Source organism: Hyperolius riggenbachi, chromosome 1, assembly GCF_040937935.1.
Source record: "Hyperolius riggenbachi isolate aHypRig1 chromosome 1, aHypRig1.pri, whole genome shotgun sequence".
NCBI classification, from domain to species: domain Eukaryota; kingdom Metazoa; phylum Chordata; class Amphibia; order Anura; family Hyperoliidae; genus Hyperolius; species Hyperolius riggenbachi.
This window is the reverse complement of record NC_090646.1, coordinates 540423274-540445284: the sequence shown is the minus strand read 5'-3', so window position 1 is coordinate 540445284 and position 22011 is coordinate 540423274. Positions and strand designations below refer to the sequence as shown.

Genomic DNA, 22011 nt, shown 5'->3' with positions numbered 1-22011 from the left:
ATATGTGGCCAGAGTAGGTAGCCAGGGTTATATGTGGCCAGAGTAGGTAGCCAGGGGTATATGCCCAGTATATGTAGTTAGGGGTATATGTGCCCAATATATGTAGGCAGGGGTATATGTGCCCAGAGTAGGTAGCCAGGGGTATATGTGCCCAGAGTAGGTCGCCAGGGGTATATGTGCCCAGAGTAGGTAGCCAGTAGCCAGGGGTATATGTGCCCAGAGTAGGTAGCCAGAGGTATAGGTGCCCAGAGTAGGTAGCCAGGTGTATATGTGCCCAGAGTAGGTAGCCAGTAGCCAGGGGTATATGTGCCCAGAGTAGGCAGCCAGAGGTATAGGTGCCCAGAGTAGGTAGCCAGGTGTCCCCCTCCCCAGCAGGAGGGGAGCAGCGCAGAGAAGAGCTGCTCTCTCTCTCCCTCGCTGTCCCCTCCAATGTCTGTCCGGTGTCTGGCAGCGGCGGGCGGAACTTACCTCCGTCTCGTCGCAGCGCCGGATGGATCTGCCGCTACTCTGGTCTGGTCCAGACCAGAGCAGCGGCTGCGCACCCGAACTTCCGGCCGGTGTTCCGACGCGGCGCTGGAGCGTGACGGAGGTGAGTTCCGCCCGCCGCTGCCAACCACCGGACAGACATTGGAGGGGACAGCGAGGGAGAGAGAGAGCACCTAAGGTGAGGGAAGGAGGGGGGAGATGGCCCCCCTTCCCCACCGTCCGCACAGCTCTCTCTCTTCTCTGCGCTGCTCCCCTCAGCCCCGCAACAACAAAAAAACCCGAAGCTCAGCTGGGCGCCCTTGGGGACCCGGCGCCCCGGGGCACTTGTCCTACCCCGACCCCCCCTAGCTCCGCGCCTGGCGGTGCCCTAGGACCCCCAGGACCTTAATCTCTATTTATCTGGGTTGCAGTCACTGCCATGTATCCCCTTTTCTTATTTCTCTCTGCTTCAAACACAATAGGGGAATTATAGCTGAGTGAGTTGTGCGCCCCCCTCCTACACTGCGCCCTGAGGCTGGAGCCTCTCTCGCCTCTGCCTCGGCCTAGCCCTGGATACTAGTGATAACGCTGGTTAGTGATGCATGTTACCGCAGCAACGGTCACGCTATGTAAATACCATGGGTCGAGCTAATACCGTGCGATGTCTGTGCATGGCAGTATTACCCCGATTTTGTGCATCAAGCCCATGGTGTCCAAGTGGAAAACATTTTTGCAGTTCTCCCTTGTGTCTGCCCTAGTGTTTCATGTTCCAATCTTCACCAGGAAAACGCATGCACTTTGTATGTTCTCCCCATGTTTGCACTGGTTTCTTTCTGCGTCCCTCCCACATTGCAAAACACACAGGTAAGCTAACTGTGAACCCAACAAAACATGGGGAGAATTAATAAACTCCATTCATATAGCATATAGATTTTAACTAGAGATTCAATAGCTGCAAGGCAACAGTGCTAACTTCTTATCTACCACGCTGCCCCCTTATATAATGACATGGTGGTAGAAGGCCTGCCTTGACTTCATTGACATTGCTCCTGTCATGTGATGAAAGCATGACCCCCGAACTTACATTTCATGTTTATTTGCATTATATCTTGCTTTGAACAAAGAGGAGAAATCCACTGGTATTACCATACTGAGGGGGTTCTCATGATAGGGTTTTTTAGCCATTGCAGGGAGCAGCAAGTCAAAGATTTTCTGAAGTTGCAGCAATGCTTATTGGGATCCTTGGTAAAAAAAAATACAAAAAAAACCCTGATATATTAAACAACAAACCAACTTCCAGGATGACCAGTGAAACAACAGAGAGACAACTCGGACACACTTTTTTTGTCCTTTAAAATTCTTAAAATAGAAGGTATTAGAAGGTTTCCCGCTCACATGTGTGAAAAGTAACATCCATAATGGATCCCTCCAGGATGGTTGGTTGAATATGCAAATCATTACTTTTCCAATTTATTTAGGACCACTACAAGTCCTGATGGATCTGGTCCCCCATAACATTACTGGCTACTATGTAGCACCACACTTAAAAGTCCTATACACAGACCTTTATCTTGTCCATACCCACCATTAGTGAAGGCCTGTCCTGTGTAATTTCTTGCCAGCATTGCATTTTGCTCGTGTGGTAGTGAAACTTGCAAATACTTTCCATTTTAAGAAGCCAAAATTGTACTTCATACAACTACCAATGACTCTATCGAAGTAGACATTATTCCCCCATCCCCCGCCACACTTTATTTCCAGCGCATCAGGCAGTTGCTCAGACTACGCCACCAGCTGTAGGTATAGGTATCTGATCGTGTAATGCATTCATTAACAAAAAATGCCATTCTTGAAGCATACCTAAAGCGAAAAAAAACGTATGAGTTAATGAATTGTACGTGTAGTACAGCTAAGTAATAGAACATTAATTGCAAATAAAACAGTCTCATATTGTTTTCCAGTACGGGAAGAGTTAAGAAACTTCAGTTGTTATCTATGCAAAAAACTTTCTCTGAGCTCTTTCGTACCCAACTTGGGTCAAATACAGTTCTCATTTCTGAAGCACTTAAACAACCAAGAGACAGCTTGAGATAAGGATTTACTTCACAAAGAAGTTTAAAGGGTCGTTAGCGCTGCTCTGTTTTATAATTTAAAATACAGAGGGTGGTTTCTAAACAAATATGCAAATATGACAGATATGACAGAATGATGCAATGTTGTAAAAAAATTATGAAACTGAAAATAAAAACACTAGACTCTTTTCTTTGCTACTAACGTTCTATTCATTATCCATATTACACATACAATTCATTATTTCATAAGTTTTTTTGCTTCATGTTTGCTTTAAGGCTTACAAGGATACACAATCGGTTTCCTTATTTATTGCCTGGCACTCAGAACTGCTACATAATATAAGGGATAGGGAATACAGACCTGTGTAAGGCCATTAAAGCACCAAGAAAGTAGTAAATGTAGTAAATCCCTTCATTCCAAGTTTGTCATGCAGTAAAAGGTAGTATATTTTGGTACACCAATCCACTAACTAATCAGTTTTCTAATAAACAATCAGCAATACGCTAATGTGTCATCAGCACTCCAGGCGCTTGGAGAGGATGATCTGCCCATAGACGTTAATGAATACACCAAAAATCATTAGGCAATCAATACTTCTGAGTTATTTTCATTGAGCTGATAGGTCTGATACATTAATGCTGACATTTTACATTCGTCAAGATCACAGTGCAGTTTTTAACAGTAGAGCAGGCTGCTAAGAATATTCCCAGAAACACAATCAAGGAAAATACAACCAATTTATTATAATGATATGCTTAACTGCTTCTGAAGTCTAGCTGAATATATATAGCCAAAAATCCAGAGTTATGGCTTCCAGGGAATGCTTTAATGCTTTCAAAGTGCAATATTTTTGGTCAAGGTTTGTATATAGACAAATGAATAAAGTTAAACTTTAAAGCAAGCCAGGCTCGTAAAAGTATCCTGAGTGGATGCAGTGCAGTGTGAGAAAACGCGGAAAAGCCGCCGCGTGTGCTCAGAACAAGGCGGCTGATTCCGCATCCAACGCGGCGGTTTGCACGCGTAGGCCTACATCTGCCCTGCTAGCGGTGCGGCTGGTTCCGCGTCCAGCGCGGCGGGTGGTGCGCAACACATGTCTGGTGTGGCTGGGACTGATAGTCCACACAGGTTCAGAAGGACGCCCGCGCGCGCTGAGAGGCAGAACTTTTATGACAGCCAGAAGGGAGTCAGCTGACCAAGCCGGTCAGCTGACGATTCAACCAGTTCCCATTGGTTCAGCACTTAGGGGAGGCGCTGGAGAGCGCTGTGCTATATATACCGGGTGCTGGTCATTCGCTGGTTGTCTGCCGTTGCGATCACTACGTGGAAGCACTCAGACCTTATTGTCAGAATCTGTGTTACCTGTCTGTTATACTTCAGACTAGTTCCAGGGTGTTGATGATCAAGGACCTCACACCCAAGATTAGGGACTTGTGTTATAATTTTGTTATACTTCAGACTAGTTCCAGGGTGTTGATGATCAAGGACCTCACACCCAAGATTAGGGACTTGTGTTATCATTCTGTTATATGTCAGACTAGTTCCAGGGTGTTGATGATCAAGGACCTCACACCCAAGATTAGGGACTTGTGTTATCATTTTGTTATACTTCAGACTAGTTCCAGGGTGTTGATGATCAAGGACCTCACACCCAAGATTAGGGACTTGTGTTATCATTCTGTTATACTTCAGACTAGTTCCAGGGTGTTGATGATCAAGGACCTCACACCCAAAGATTAGGAATCTGTGTTATCATTCTGTTATACTTCAGACTAGTCCCAGGGTGTTTATGATCAAGGACCTCACACCCAAGATTAGGGACTTGTGTTATCATTCTGTTATATGTCAGACTAGTTCCAGGGTGTTGATGATCAAGGACCTCACACCCAAGATTAGGGACTTGTGTTATCATTCTGTTATACTTCAGACTAGTTCCAGGGTGTTGATGATCAAGGACCTCACACCCAAGATTAGGGACTTGGGTTATCATTCTGTTATACTGCAGACTAGTTCCAGGGTGTTGATGATCAAGGACCTCACACCCAAGATTAGAGACTTGTGTTACCATTCTGTTATACTTCAGACTAGTTCCAGGGTGTTGATGATCAAGGACCTCACACCCAAGATTAGGGACTTGTGTTATCATTCTGTTATATGTCAGACTAGTTCCAGAGTGTTGATGATCCACGGAGCTCACACCCAAGACTAGGCATTGTTTATTATCTGTTATGACTTACTGCTTTCCTGACCACTCTTCTGTTCACTGATTCGGTACTTCGCTATATCTGATACTCTGTTGCCAAACCCTGCGTGCCTTAGGATTACCGAATCAGCCTCCTGTCTTTGTACTTTGTATGTCCATGTGTTGCCGACCTGGCTTGTCCGACCTTGAGAACTATCTCCTCAGTTAGAGATAGTTCACAGATCAGTCAGTGACATCCTCCTATTGGTGTCACTCGCGCTCTGGTCCTTTCCTCTCCCAGTCTGACTCCTCCCTGCGGGAGATTCTCAGGCTGCTGAAAGGTACTCATTCTCTAGTGCAGTATTCCTTACTGCCTTTGTACCTGTCCTCCTGATATTGTTCTCAAAGTATTACTGTTGCACCAAACACTGATATCTCTCAGGTGTCCAGATGTTAGTAATATATCTGATTATCGGTGATACTGCAGATCATCAATAATCAGGTATATATCTGTATTTTTGGTGATACTGCAGTTCACCAATAATCAGACCCTCTCTGTGTTACACCGATCGTTACATGCAGGTATCTGAAGGTGGACTACATGTACTTTGTTCATTTTGTGTAGCGGCATCCCCCAAACTCCACACCAGATATCTGCACAGGCCACATAGGTCGCAGGGACCGGGCTATGTTTTGGAGATCTGTGCTGCGTGGGCTCTGCAGCCCGCAGCACAGATCGTGTTAATGGCAGGGCGATCAGACTTCCTCCCGTTTTTCCACACTAGGGGGATGACCTGCTGGGGGGTCTGATCGCCGCCGCTCTGTGTGGCCGAGCGGGGGGGGCTCCTCAAAGCCCCCTCCGCAGCGTTTTCCGCCCTCCCTACCTCTTCCTCCCTCTCGCTCTGGCTGTGATGTGCGCAGGACGGATATCCGTCCTGTGCCTGAGGGGATAGGCTTCAGCCTATCAAATGACGGCGATCCCTGGCCAATCAGAGGCCGGGGATCGCCGATCTGCCCTACGGCGCAGCGCCGTTTTGATGTAAACAGCGGGGATTTCTTCCCCGCGTGTTTACATTATGCGTGCGAGCCGCGATCGGGGCCCTTTTATAAGCCTTCTACTGCTTAAACATTGCACACACTAGGCATTTGGTATACCTATCTATATGCAGGCTGCATTTTCTGGTACTCCAGGCGTAGCGGGTGTAGCAATAGTCATAGCAGCCATAGCAGCTGCTATGGGGCCCTGGAGCAGAGGGGTCCCAGTGGGTACTAATATTTTCACCATTAACTTTCTTGTGTTTTTCCACCCTCTGACTTAGTCTCATTGCCTATGAACTATGTGCAGTGTTAATTGCATAAGAATGTAAATTGCCCAATCAGCTCATATCCATAAGGTAGGGGCAGGCGGCATTGCTTAATAGTGCCTACATCTGAGGGCCCCATGAACATTTTCCTATGCAGCCCCATGATCTCTAGCTACGCCACTGCTTGATAAAGAGTCCTATGAGACCTGAAACAGACTAGTGCTGTTTCCATGTGCCATCAGGGATATAAGGTATCATGGACGTCTCTTTATATTGGCTGAACATTGATTAGTTGTACAATCGGAGCCTTTTATCACCCTTGTGGTTGTTTCACTGGTGAAGAGTCACCCTCTTGATACTTGGAATAAGTAATTTAATTTCATACCAAATAAACAGAATTGCAATACTTTAATCATACTGATTAATTAGAATTAATTAAACGCGATGTGGTGATTGTCACTAGAGCCCTTCTCCTTATCTCCTAAGCATTTTGGTTGGGGGGGGGGGGGGGGGATGCTTCAAGATTGAAGGGGGTGTGCAATACCGCAGACATACGGAATCTATAGTGTGTACAGCTGCCCCCAATCCCCCTTGACATGTCGGTAAGTAATCTACCAGCCAAATTAACTTGGCTGAGCGCTGGCCAATGGTACTGTTTTCCCCACTCACCTCACTTGCTCTGTGATGCTCCTTGTGCACCACCTCATTGGGTCCCTCCCCCCAGTGGCGTACCTAGGGCATTTGACACCCGGTGCTGGGTATTATAACCACTTAACATCTCAGTCGTTTTCAGCTTATGCATCCGAGCAATGTTCACCTCCCATTCATTAGCCTATAACTTTATCACTACTAATCACAATGAACTGATCTATATCTTGTTTTTTCCGCCACCAATTAGGCTTTCTTTGGGGGGTACATTTTGCTAAGAGCCAATTTACTGTAAATGCATTTTAACAGGAAGAATAAGAAAAAAAATGAAAAAATTCATTATTTGTCAGTTTTCGGCCATTATAGTTTTAAAATAATACATGCCTCCATAATTAAAACCCACGTATTGTTATTGCCCATTTGTCACGGTTATTTCACCATTTAAATTATGTCCCTATCACAATGTATCGCGACAATATTTTATTTGGAAATAAAAGAGCATTTTTTCCGTTTTGCATACATCACTATTTACAAGCTTATAAAAAAAAAATAGAGAGAAATATTTCATCTTTACATAGATATTTAAAAAGTTTAGACCCTTAGGTAAATATTTATGTTTTTTTTTTTATAGTAATGTTTTTTTTTGTTTTTTTTTATTAAACATTTTATGTGGGCATTTTTGGGAGGGTGGGATATAAAAGTGTTTTATTTGGGGAAATATTGGTGTAGTGTAATGTTTTTGGGTATTTGCTTGTAGTTTTACTTTTTGGCCACAAGATGGCAATCTCGATTTTTTTTACATGACGTCACTCTAAGCGTACAATGTACGCTTAGAGGGACACAGGTTCAGAAAGAGCGAAGCTTCCGAGAGAAGCTGTCGCTTTTTCAGCGGGGGAGAGGAATCAATGATCGGGCTCCCCAGCCCGATACATTGATTCCGTGGCTACCGACTCCGCGGCCGGGAGTGCGCGTGCACGCGCGCGATCGGCCGCGGGAGTGCGCGGGAGCGCGCCTGTCCTCCTTGACGTTTTTATACGTCAAGGAGGACAAAGTGGATAAGACACCCCCCCCCCCCCAAAAGCGAGTGTGGCAAACTACGCATGCCACGGCAGGTAATGCCAGGTATAGGTGCCCCCAGTATAGGTAATATAGTTGCCCCAGTATATGTAATCAATTTGCCCCCAGTATAGACAGCTAGTATAGTTGCCCCCAGTATAGCTGCCCCAGTATAGGTAGCTATTATAGTTGCCCCCACCCCAGTATAGGTAGTATAGTTGTGCGTAGTATAGTTGCCCCAGTATATGTAATAAAGTTGCCCCCAGTATAGCTAGCTAGCATAGTTGCCCGCAGTATAGGTAACTATTATAGTTGCCTCTCCCCAGTATAGGTAGTATAGTTGTCTGTAGTATAGTTGCCCCAGTATAGGTAGCTATGATAGTCGCCCCCAGGATAGGTAATATAGTTGCCCTAGTATAGTTGCCCCCAGTGTAGCTAGTATAGTTGTCCCAGTATAGATAGTATAGTTGCCCCCAGTAAAGCTAGTGTAGTTTCCCCCAGTGTAGCCAGCATAGTTGTCCCCAGTGTGGCCAGCGTAGTTGCCCCCATTAGCATAGTTGCCCCCAGTGTAGCCAGCGTAGTTGCCCCCAGTGTAGCCAGCCTAGTTGTCCCCAGTGCAGCCAGCATAGTTGCCCCAGTGTAGCCAGCAAAGTTGCCCCCAGTGAAGCCAGCATAGTTGCCCCATTAGCATAGTGCCCCCAGTGTAGCCAGCATAGTTGCCCCCATTAGCATAGTGCCCCCAGTGTAGCCAGCATAGTTGCCCCCATTAGCATAGTGCCCCCAGTGTAGCCAGCAAAGTTGCCCCCAGTGTAGCCAGCATAGTTGCCCCCATTAGCATAGTGCCCCCAGTGTAGCCAGCATAGATGGCCCGATTAGCATAGTGCACCAGTGTAGCCAGCATAGTTGCACCATTAGCATAGTGCCCCCAGTGTAGCCAGCAAAGTTGCCCCCAATGTAGCCAGCATAGTTGCCCCCATTAGCATAGTGCCCCCAGTGTAGCCAGCATAGTTGCCCCCATTAGCATAGTGCCCCCAGTGTAGCCAGCAAAGTTGCCCCCATTAGCATAGTGCCCCCAGTGTAGCCAGCATAGTTGCTGAAGGAAGGGTTAGAAGGAGGGGTAGGGGACAGCCCCCTCCCTCACCTGTGTCCCCTCCTTCTGCTCCGTCACCCTCCAGAATAGCAGCAGTGATGCGGCACTGTGGGCGGGCGGAGGATTACTCACCTTCTAACTTCCGCGTTCCAAGTGCTTGAACGCAGCGTCCCCTCGTCACAGGTCTCCGCCTTCAATGCTGCCCACTGTGCTTCCGCCAATCAGGAAGGTGTGCGGCATTGAAGGCGGAGACCCGTGACAACATTGACGCTGCGTTCCAGCGCTTGGAACGTGGAAGTTAGAAGGTGAGCAATCCTCCGCCCGCCCACAATGCTGCATCGCCGACGCTATTCTAGAGGGTAACAGAGCAGAAGAAGGGGACCCAGGTGAGGGAGGGGGGTTCTGGCCCCCTCCCCGCCGCTGTCCCCACTGCCCCTCCTTCTAGCGCTTCTTTCCCCCCTTTCCTGCTCTGCCGATGTAGGGGCCAGGGGGGCTTGGCGACACCCCCTTGCCTGTCTATCCCCAGGTGCACCACACCCCCCCTGCGCCCAATGATAGGAACGCCACTGCCCCCCCTCACATAGCAATAGAACGCGTTGCTAGATTGTGGGATAGTGATGCATCTGTACAGCCTCAGGCCCACACTGTCGCCTAACCCCTCTCTGACAGCAGTCCTTGTACCTGTGTATGAGGCTCTAGTGGTTTTCTAATTTCTACTGTAGGTAGCATCCGCAGCAAAGGTTATGATTATTTTTATTATTATTATTTATTTATAAAGTGCCAACATATTCCGTGGCGCTGTACAATGTAAGAAAACAAACAAGGGATACATAATGATACAGACAATGATATACATCAAACATTGATACAAGATACAGCATGCTGATTACAATTTGATTTAACATGATGACAGTATATGTACAGTATATGTATAGGCAGTGCGTAATTAGGTTATTTAGTGGGTGCATGGCCTAAGCTAGAGAATATGCTTGTTGGAAAAGGTGGGTTTTGAGGGAGCGTTTAAAGATTTCAAAGGTGGGAGAGTGGCGGATGTGTTGTGGAAGGGCATTCCAGAGGAGGGGTGAGGCACGTGAGAAGTCTTGTACACGTGAATGTGAGGAGGTAATTTTAGAAGAGGATAAAAGAAGCTTGTGTGCAGATCTGAGATTGCGGTTGGGTTGGTTGGTATTATTAACATTATTATTTTTTAAATACATCCAGGATTTTTGTTTAAAAACGTAACGATGCAGGCAGGTGCATGAAACTGAGTTATACACCATTTAATTTACTAACTTATCAGCAATCTCCACTATATTTCAATATTCTGCAATCTTTTGCCGCCAAAATTCTTCTCTGGGGTTGCTGGGTCACTTATGATATTCCCGCTGGGAATGCTTGATGATCGCTAGAGGTGCCGCAATAAATTAGGTCCAATACATATTTTACTTTACCCACTTTGGAACTACTTGAACATTATCTGAGATTTATCCCATTCACCACTAACTACAACTTTCTGCTAATGTTCACATACTTTGTTTGATGCTATAAACAATTTATGAGCATTGAAGTGTGTTGGCCAGGTTGTACTGACCTTCAGTACAAAGTAGCCTTCTATGCTGGAAACATGAGAACGTTTTAAGAACAGAGACATTTCTTACATTTCCTCTGGGCTATATAACAGTTGTGGTCTGGAACCAGCTGGACTTCCAGCTCACGGTAATCACTGACAGTTTCTTCAAGATCACCCACACTTTTGAAAGGCAACGTTCTTCTGAATGTCGGTTCTTATGTTTGAACATTAATTTTAGAATATGTATGTTTAACATAATACTGTTACGCGCAGCTCATTTTTCTGCCTTATCTGGGTTTACATCGGGCAGAAATTGCCAGATCAAAACCATTTGACTCCACAAACACTTTTCATGAACCGGTTCTGTAAATTCTTCAGAGAATGTTGTGCTTTCAGTTGATTTATTCTCATTATTAACTCAGGGAATTAAGGTGCACATGCACAATTTTCCCCCAATTTGTGCTGTGCGCCAGGATCGAACTCGATCCTGGGAGTGACACTGCAGGGTCCCAATGTTGTACAGATGTATTGCTAAGCAACAGCTGAGCAATGTGTACTATATGAAAAAGGGAGGCAGGACCATGGCATGGGGCATAATGGAGTTTCTGCAGGCATGGTATGACTAGGCTGTAGATTGTGGGACTCCTTTCCTAATAGATTTTCATTAAATTCACCTTTTTTGTTATTTATAACACCTAATTTGTTAGAAAATTGCATAATATATGCCAACTTTAATGCACAAATATGCTGAACCTTTCGTGCAAACAGGCTGCCCTGCTCATTCCTGGGAGGCACAATTTTTGAATCAGGTTCATTTTTTGACATCATAGGGGTGTAGTGGTTAGCACTTGCAGTGCTGTGTCTCCAGTTCTAGTCCCAGCCAGGGTACTATCTGTACAGTTTGTATGTTTTCCCTGTGTCTGCATGAGTTTCCTCCAGGCATTTCAGTTTCCTTCCACATCCCAAAAACAAAATTAGCTCTAGACTATGATGGACATATGACTATGGTAGGGAATAGATTATGAGTCACTCTAAGGGAGTTAGTGACTTCACTAGTAACCAAAACAGTTCTTTACTCATTGAATGTAGGCAGGTCCTCCTCTAAGTGTGGCCTGTGTATCACTACACGCAGCCCCCCCCCCCTGCAGGCGTAGCAAGTAAAGCACCCCCCCCCCTCTCATACACTACATTCTCCACCCTCATCAAACCCTCCTCCACACGTAAGAGCAGCACAGTGGAGCATTATGTATTCCAGCACTGTGTTGGGTCACCTCTGCACTTCTCTGCAGTTGCAGATTTGGGCTTGTGGCTGCAGGTAAGAACAGAGGAGACCTGATAAAGCGCTGGAGCAGGTAAATATAATATGTTGCTGTGCTTGTCTACAGATGGGAAAAGAGGAGCGTGTCACAGTTATAACCATGCCCAAGCATTGTCGCAAGGAGGATGGGGTAATACGTAAAGGTCAAAGTTTTTACATAATTGGACATGGCAGGTTCCAGGAGTGGATAGTGACAGTGAGAGTTTCTTGGCATTCATGTCAAGCTGCCCACAGCTACGCCATTCGTAATTGAAGTTATGAGTACAACTTGCTGCCCGTGCCAGAGGGGGGGGGGTGTTAACTTACCCGTGTCGCCACCTATAGCTGATACGCTCCACGGCGCGTTCACTTGTGTTACACGTAACTCCTATCCTTACTCCTACCAATTGAAGTAGGAAGCATGGAAGTGATGTGGAACGTGAGTGAATGCGATGTGGAGCGCATCGGTTATAGGCGGCAATGTAGGTAAGTTAACCCCCCTTCTGGCGAGGCCAGCAACTTGTACTCATAATTTCGATTACAAACGGCAGAGCTATCTGTAGCTCAACACTACTTGGCACAATCTTAAGGTTTCTTGTAAGTATGGAAAATCATTTTAAACACCTTTTTTTTTAAAGCTTCTCAGCCGACCCCGGGTCTACATGAAAAGGGCGCCGGTAAAAAAGGGCGCCTGGTGGAGCCCATATATATACCAACTTCGGCTACAAAAAAGGCGCCTGGTGTAGCCCATATAAACTTCGGCTACAAAAAAGACGCTTGGTGTAGCCCATATAAAAACTTTGGCTACAAAAAAAACAAGGCGCCTGGTGTAGCCCATATAAAAACTTTGGCTACAAAAAAACTCCGGGATGTGTTAATTACTATTCCCCCTCCAGGCCGCCATGGATAGTGGGGGAATGAAATAATTCGGCTTCCAGCGCTTGTAGCCCATATACAAACTTCCGCTAGAAAAAAACTCCGGGATGTGTTAATTACTATTCCCCCTCCAGGCCGCCATGGATAGTGGGGGAATGAAATAATTCGGCTTACAGTGCTTGTAGCCCATATAAAAACTTCGGCTACAAAAAAAAAGTCAATAATATGGGCTACAGAGGGGCACCTTACTGTAGCCGAAAAAAAGATGGGCTACAAAGGGGAGCCCGCTTGTAGCCGAAAAACCTTGTAGCCGAAAAAATATGGGCTACAAAGGGGAGCCCACTTGTAGCCTATATCAAAACTCGGGCGCCCTTTTCTACACCTTGTAGCCTATATTTCCAGAAATAACATTGATGTCTATGGCGGCGCCCTTTTCATACAGGCAGCTCGGGCGTCCTTTTCAACCGATCCCCCGACCCCTTGTTCCTTGTTTGTATCGAGTGACACCGTTTGAGCGAGTGTATGGAGCTTAACCAGAAGGTCAAAAGACCAGGACAGTGAGATGTACAGTTTGGGATTTAACCACTTGCCGACCGCGCACTCATACCGCGCGTCGGCAAAGTGGCAGCTGCAGGACCAGCGACGCAGTTCTGCGTCGCCGGCTGCAAGCTAATTGATCAGGAAGCAGCCGCTCGCGCGAGCAGCTGCTTCCTGTCAATTCACGGTGGGGGGCTCCGATCGCGGCTCGCAGGCTAAATGTAAACACAAGCGGAAATAATCTGCTTTGTTTACATCCGTACAACGCTGCTAACAGTAGCAGCGTTGTACCAGATCAGCGATCCCCGGCCAATCAGTGGCCGGGGATCGCTGTCACATGACAGGCAGGAGCCTGTTAGAGGCTGCACTGGACAGATCCGTTCCTGTGCAGCCTCCGATCTCTGGGGGGAAGCTAGGTAGGAGAGGGAGGGGGAATGTTGCCGCGGAGGGGGGCTTTGAGGTGCCCCCCCGCAACACCCAGGCAGGCAGGAGTGATCAGACCCCCCCAGCACAACATCCCCCTAGTGGGGAAAAAAGGGGGGCGATCTGGTCGCTCTGCCTGCACCCTGATCTGTGCTGGGGGCTGCACAGCCCACCCAGCACAGATCAGCTAAAACAGCGCTGGTCCTTAAGGGGGGGTAAAGGGTGGGTCCTCAAGTGGTTAAGAGACTTGGACACCGTTACAGACACTTCCTTACCTGAAACTATAGTCCTTATTCAAATTCACTTTTTTCCCTAAGTTTTCCCTTAGGAAATAATTTTTCGTCTTCTGTTTAAGGTCGCATTCACAGTGGGACGTTATGGTCTCACGTTATAAAGTCTTATAACGCAGCTTACCGCACTGCAATGCTAATCCTACGGGCTTTTCCAGAGTGCGACGTTAAAGTCGGGTTAAAAAAATGTTGCGTTGTGTTAACTCACTGCTTGCAGTGCGTTACCTCTTAACACAGACACGTTGCGACTTTAATGTCGCATTAAAACTCAACATCCCACTGTGAATACAGCCTCATCAAAAAGCAAGATGGAGGAGCACCCATTCAAGAGAGGAATGTCTGTGTGCCTAAGCCTTGGGTCCCAGTACCAACGGAATCCCTCAGTCCAAAGTACAAGAAAGGCTGGCACCACAAAAATAAAATTCAGCTCTTTATTGAATTGTCATTAAAATGACATATAAGTCAGCAAGTAATGAAAAATAGGCAATAGCCGCTATTGCCTATTTTTGATTACTTGCTGACTTATATGCAGTGGCGTAGCTTAGGAGCTGTGGGCCCCGATGCAAGTTTTACATGGGCCCCCCCCAAGCACTCTATTCATAACAATTGATGCGGCGCACCAAAACCTGCCAATGGCAACTACAGTGTCAGAGGTGCAAGAAGGGGATGGGGAACAGCTTGTTAATGATTACCACTATTCAAAGTATCTATAGAAGTGATTATTATGAGCACAGGACCAATAGAGAGCTAATACTGCAGTTCAGGGAGGGCCCTACGGGGCCCCTCTGGCCCAAGGGCCCCGATGCGGTTGCAACCTCTGCACCCCCTATTGCTACGCCCCTGCTTATATGTCATTTTAATGACAATTCAATAAAGAGCTGAATTTTATTTTTGTGGTGCCAGCCTTTCTTGTACATTGTGAATACAGCCTAAAATACATTTTCAGCACTCTGCAATTCAAAATGTAAAATTTATTCTGAGTACTCCCTTGATTGCGGGTGGCTTGAGGGCCCTTGTACACGTAATGCATTGCGTTTAGTTGCGTCACATTGCGTCGTGCTGCGTCCCATTTTGGCAAATGGAATGCAATGCGATGCAATGTGATACAGCTCAACGCATTACGTGTTAAGGGGCACTGAAGGGAATGTTACTGTTAAGGTGTGAAAATATCACCTAGGAGAAAAAGTGACTTGAATAAGGGCCAGCGAGTTAAAACTCTTCAGGTGTGGCAGCTCCACTCTCACCCCGTAAGGCTCATCTGGCATTTGTAATTATTTCTTTTATTTATATTTTCATATTTAAATATGTAAATGACTCCTTACAAGATTACTAATAAAGAAATTATATTAATAACACCCTGCTCAGTATACTGCGCATCTGTTCTAATCCCTTTCGACTCTTGTTTAACTAAATAGTCAATAATTATTTTCCACATGAAGTAAGTTGTCTAGCTCTATAAATTTCCTCTTGTGTTGCTTGAGTGCTGTAATATGTCTTCCAGCATTGTATCTATAGCTGAAATATTTACTTCCAAGCCTCGTACCAACCCACATCCTTGGCAACACTGATACTGAAGTTCTATCATATTATATATTTAACTCCTTTTCTCCTCTTCCTTCTCCCTTTGTTGCCCTCCAGGACCTCAGATATTGAATTCCACATTTTAAATTAGCAGGAGGTGAAATTCTATTTGTCATCAATTTCTTTATAGAGGTTACAGAGCAGAAAACCGCAGACAAGCTGCTCCTTTGATGGCTCTCTCCTAAAAATCTCTTTTTGTTCTTTATCTATTTGATGTGACAGTGATCAGTGCAAGGACAAGATAGGTCTCTCTAGAGAAATCACCTTCTCCTTTCTATTGACAGATTCCTCTGATCTGAATCAGACGGGCCATGCCCTATCGTAGTCCCAAAGACACTGCTAGTAGCCACCAATTAAACCTTTAGGGATAGTGAAACCTGAAGGCACTTTTGAATGTCTCTTCCTATTAGGCATGGTGAAAAAACTTCTGACACCCAAAAGCAAGGAACCGAGGTCTTCATTTTTGTCTCTCTTGTCTCCAATAGGTGTGAGAGGTGCGACAGGAGCTTCACACAAGCCACACAGCTGAGTCGACATCAGAGGATGCCCAATGAGTGCAAGCCGATAACAGAGAGCACAGAATCAATTGAAGTGGATTAACTGATTGACTGGTTGGAATTAAACTGCAAGGAAAGTCATGATTAAATGTCACGGACACTTAAGCAAAACCAAAGATTTCCTCTGAACAACTTTCAATCAGGCCCAGAAAACCAAAAGCAGTCATAAAATAAGTAAGATGTTAAGAGATATTGATCTTGGCATGAAAGAGAGACTGAGAAAGACATTATTTATTTATGAGTGGGGGTGAAACATATTTCAAAGGACAAGGGGACTTAACCTTTTCAGTCCCATCATCTATAGATAGCTTTATTTCTAAATACTTTTTTTGTAAAGAAAAAATGTTATTTAATACCAAAGTAAAGGCTCAGTTAAATCCTCCTGCCCACATATATATGACGATGAATGCATATGGACCTGTTTAGAGGAGCACCTTTTTTTGTAGCATGATACCATTTCTCTAAACGCAGTGGCCAAGATCGTATTCAGTGATATGGACATCATGGATGGCACACCGTTGGGGTTCGGAAAATTAGAAGAATACTCCAGTTTGTATTTTCTTGTTGTCCTAGTAACAAGGTGACGTCAATGATCTATGTGTCCAGATGTTGTTGTGATGGGACCTGTTCCTAAGACATTCAGAGCCATTTTCTGACCAAAGAGGACATTTCACCCTTCTGTCATCTACTGAACTTACTTACAAACCATACTTTGTGCACTTTTCATGTTAAAGATTTCAAAGACCTTGTTTATGATATGTGGGATAGACTGGGGGAATTAAATATGTTGCAATATTACAAATAAATATCTAAATGCATACGTATGGTGTGTGTTATGATATAGCTTTATAGTTCAACCAGCAGAAACACCATCCTGCAGCCTCAGCTGATCCAAAGGAAAAATGAAAACCCTTGAAAGAGATAGGCCATTTTGTTTTATATGAAACAATATTTTCCTGACTCCACGCAGAAATATGGTAAACTCCTTGGGTCAGCATTCTATGTCTGTTATTGAAGGTAGGTAGCTCGCTATCGTGTCAATTCAGAAAGATTACTTATTTTTCACCTTAACTGTAAGGATGGCTAATGCATGAGATAAACAAATAAGGTGGTTGATTTATCAAACTTTGGTAATACTACAGTGCACACATAGTGCACAACAATATTACGCAGCACCGCAAGTTACTCCAGTAATGCAACTCACGACGAGTAGCATGACTCTCGAGTAGCACAGTGGTTGCTTTGGTAATGTGCATTATTAATGCATGCTGCCGTAGCAACAGTTGTACTACTCAAGTACCAGCTACTGGTGTAACTCAGGGTGCTGCATGCAGAAGAGAAGGTAATATTATCAGCCGCTATGTGTGCACCGTAGTATTACCAATGTTTGATGAATCAAACCTTAGGAGTGATAATTCATGAGATAGACAGATAAAGAGAGATAAACCATGAGTAAAGTTAGTTAAGGAGATATAAATCATGAGTTAAGTCTTTAAGGAGAGATAAATTGTTAGTTAATAATTAAGGTAAGATCATTCAACATAAAAACTTTGTGAATCAGCCCCATGTTTTGTTCTTTCAGGATTGTCAAGCCGAACACCTTGGCCAATGCAGTTCACTTTCTCCTAGGAGATCATTTTACATATTCTCTTTTAAATAACTTTTCTGAATTTTGTAATTCGGGGTCTGGCAGCCGCCAGAGCCCCGAATTACCACTACGCGCCCCGCGCTGCATAGCATTGCTGCTATGGGGCGCCCAGTCTCGGCGCACAGCTCTCAGAGCCGCGCGCCGAAATCAGCTGATCTGGAAAATAACAACTTGGAGAAAACTAAGGAGGAAAAGTGAATTGCATATGGGCTCTTGTTTCCTATTACTGAGGCACTTCCCATTCATTTCAAAGGAAAGTTCATACAGAGAGGTTTTTGACATAAAAAGTGCTGATTTAGATGATATGTCAAAGGGAAGCTAACCCTGTAAGGGCCAGCGCACAACAAAAACCTCTAGCAGACATTCAAAACGCTAGAGGTTTTTGAAGCAGATTTTCAGAGCGATTCTAGGCATGTTTAGAGAGATTTTCTAAACATGCCTAGCTTTTTTGGGGGCGTTTTTGTGTAGCAGATTTCATATATTGTTACAGTAAAGCTGTAACTGAACAGCTTCTGTAACAAAAACGCTTGGAAAACCACTCTGATCTAGCGTTTTTTAGAAAGGTTTTCCACTTTCCTATACTTTAACCTTGAGGCAGAAACACCTCAGAAATCTAAAAAATTCTGCAGCCCCAGAGTTTGCGTTTGTGGAAAAAACGAACCGCTCTGGTGTGAACCAGCCCATTGAAATACATTGCCCAATCGGTTTTCAAACCGCTAGTGTTTTTAAAAATGCTCCAGAACCACTCTGGTGTGCAACAACATGTATTTGTGCAAATAATGAGAGTGTCACATTTACTAACCTTTTTTTGATGCAAAAGAAGTTCATTAACATGGCTAGAATCATCTTTTTTAAGATAAAACTCTGAAGTTGAGAATGGGCAGAGGAGAAATCCATTCCTTGCTGCAAGTACTACATGCATGAGGAGATCCGCTAAACCAGTTAGTCTATGGTCTGCACACGTAATTAATGTCTTCTGAGACTGCATGTCTTTGCTAATTCCACCCAAAACTAACTAATTGATTTTGGATTAATTTGTTGTGGTTATAGCATAATGATTAATGGCAGTTATAATCTACTAGACTATGCTCCCTCCTGTTGTAGACTCAGCATGCAGCTCTAGAATGACAAACCTTTGCCCTCTTTCTTCACCCTCAGCACAGAGGTCACAGTGACCAGTATCTGCCATTGAAGAACACGCATATTCCCTTTCTCAATGCTCTATACTGCACTGGTATCTAAAGAATACATAAGGTCATTCTTGTTTGGAGCCAAAGACTTCTATGTGGTTATTTTGTTTACTTTTATTCCCATCCCTGTTCTCTAGTGGCACCTTTATAAAGCCATTCTTGTGTTCTAATTCACATTAGACAAACTACCCTCGCTGCTTTGGTGTCAGGGAGATAGAGATCCCCCTTTGTATTATTCAATTCTTCAATCATTGAAATAACAGAGAAAATGTACTGAGGAAATTAAAATGGTATTTATTGGGATCAGATGCCACCCACAGAATATGGCAGGCAATATGTTATAACAGGATGAAGTAGCAAAATGTATCACAGCAAGTATTGTGACCAGGGAAATAAGTAAGCAATATATGGAGAGTAGAATAATTCATAGCATTGTGCTAATAAACTGATCTTTCTTAGTCTACCTTTCATTCTGTAGCAGGGACTTACGGTAACTGCAAACCATGGCTTCCCCCTAAGAAAATCTCATAGGGCCTCAGGCTATACTTACAACACACACCCACCCATCCCCCATTAACAAATTTAGCCAATGCCAATCTTCAGCACATGCAGGCAGCATTCCCCCCCCCCATAACAAATAAATGTTGCCACCTTATTCCACCTCCATAACACGTGAAGCCAAAGAAATCTCGCCCCTTTCTCAAAAAACAGTGTGGGAGTATGGGCCGCACCTCACTTTCATTAGCAAGTGTGGATAGTGTAGCAATTCTCCCTCCCTTCTTTTTAAACACACTCACTTTACCTGTCCCAGTGCCTGGTCAGTCCACTCTGCTGCTCTGTCGCTCTCTTCAGCATATTTCCACTTTGTATGGCTTCCAATGAATGCCACATGAAATGCATCGGGAGTCATATGGAGCAGAAGTATGCTGTACAGAGCAGCTACAAACAGCAGAGTGCAGGGGTGTAGCTAGAAATCACTGGGCCCCATAGCAAAATTCTGTTTGGGGGCCCCCCCAATCACACCCCCACATTAGGGTAGCTTCGCCCCCGCCCCTCCAAGCGGTATTAGGAAGGCCACGTGTTCCTCCCCCATTACACACAGTTGAAACATCTGATGAAGGACACATTTTGTTATTTCGAAACACCATTTTGTTGAAAAAAAACTGCACACTTTACACACACAAACACACTGTATATACACACTTATGCACACATGGACACCGCACACTGTACATGCACAGTCAAACACACTGTATATACACTCACGCATGCATGGACACTGCACACTTGGCATGCACACACAAACACATACATGGACACTCCACATTTTGCAGGAACAGACAAACACACTGTGTATATACGCACTCACACTTCACTCACAAAGTCAAACTGACACAATGTTCATACGCACACTCACAAAACCCACAAAATACATACTCATGCATGCAGAGCCGGGACAAGGTCCTCCAGCACCCAAGGCTGAGACACCAAAGTGCGCCCCTTCATCCCTCCACCCCAGCCGTCACACACTGATTGCTATTAGACTAAGAGGCGCCCCAGGGCCCCCAACACCTTAATCTCTAGTTATCTGGCTTGTAGTCACTTCCATGTATCTCCTTTTTTTATTTCTCTCTGCTTCAAACACAATTAGGAATGACAGCTGAATGAATTGTGCGCCCCCTCCTACACTGCGCCCTGAGGCTGGAGCCTCTCCAGCCTATGCCTCGGCCCGGCCCTGCATGCATGCTATTACACACTCACAGCTCCCAAAACCTGACACACATACCATACATTCACACTGACACCCCACACACACTAGAAACACACACACTACACACCCCACACACACTCACACACTATACACATCACACACTATACATACACACACACTCAAACAAGGGCCAAGAGCAGCCCTGCTCTTGGCCCTTGTAGCACTTTCTGGTGATAAGGGGCCCACTGTGGCCCTCATGAAGAATATGACAGGACCCATGAGCTTCAGAATTGTGAGCACAGCAGAGTGGGTCTGTGCTGTGGTTGGAGCCACTCCCAGGAGGGGGTGGGGCCACACCCGGGAGGGGCGGAGTCAAAAATGGTGGAGCGGCAGATTGACAGCCATCTCCTCCTTGTTCCGGACCTGCCAGCAATAAAAACAAAGTGCCCCGATCTATCATAGTGCAGAGAGGTGGCAGGTGGAAAATAGTGCCAATTCACCTGCCTGCATTCTGAGGCCATATATACAGCACTATAAAAAAGAAAAACACACAACAGGCAGCATCAGCTGGCGCCCTAGTGGCGTAGGGCCTCATAGCAATTGCTATGCCTGCTATAGTGATCTCTACGCCACTGGCAGAGTGGACTAATTCAGAGCCGAAGCAGGAACAGCTCTGCTGTGCTACTTTACCAACTAGGGGAGGAAGTGTGGGAGATAAGCGGGATGCCAAAGATGCTCTCCAGTGTTAGGTAGCCAGAGGTGTCCACCAGTATTAGGTAGACAGAGGTGCCTGCAGTACTAGGTAGCCAGAGGTTCCCACTAGTGGAGAGGAGTATAAAGGTAATCCAAGGTAGCTCTCTTGGCCAGTGCTGCTCGGATAACCCTTTTCAAAATCCGGATCAGATTCGGATCCAGATACCCCGCTATCTGATCCGGGTTGGATATCCAAGTTCAAAATTTCCCGATCTGAATCAGATATCCGACCCTAGTATCTGTCGGATTCGGATATTCGGGTAGAAAACCGGAAGTGGCCGTTAAATTGCTTTAACCTCCTTGGCGGTATGAAAAATACCGCCAGGAGGGAGCGCAGCAGTTTTTTAAAAATTTTTTTTTTTTTTAATCATGTAGCGAGCCGAGGGCTCGCTACATGATAGCCGCTGCTGAGCGGCATCCCCCCGCCCGCTTCGATCGCCTTCGGCGATCTCCGATCAGGAAATCCCGTTCAAAGAACGGGATTTCCTGGAGGGCTTCCCCCGTCGCCATGGCGACGGGGCGGGATGACGTCACCGACGTCACTGACGTCGGGACGTCATTGGGAGTCCCGGGCCACCCCTCGGCGCTGCCTGGCACTGATTGGCCAGGCAGCGCTGGGGTCTGGGGGGGGGGGCCGCGCGCCGCAGCAGATAGCGGTGATCGGGCGGGGGCCGGCGGCGATCAGAGTGCTGGCGCAGCTAGCAAAGTGCTAGCTGCGTCCAGCAAAAAAAAAATTATGAAAATCGGCCCAGCAGGGCCTGAG

General features: G+C 45.6%; 1 protein-coding gene across 1 annotated transcript in view; it reads left to right on the top strand.

The window, feature by feature from the left end:
* Positions 1 to 16702, top strand: part of PRDM6 (PR/SET domain 6) — a 208814-nt gene extending 192112 nt beyond the window's left edge. The window contains exon 8 of the mRNA XM_068271662.1: positions 15875 to 16702. Within this exon, the coding sequence (XP_068127763.1) occupies positions 15875 to 15989 (115 nt within the window). The 3' untranslated portion in view covers positions 15990 to 16702. The remainder of the gene's footprint in view (positions 1 to 15874) is intronic.
* Positions 16703 to 22011: the final 5309 nt, after the last annotated feature.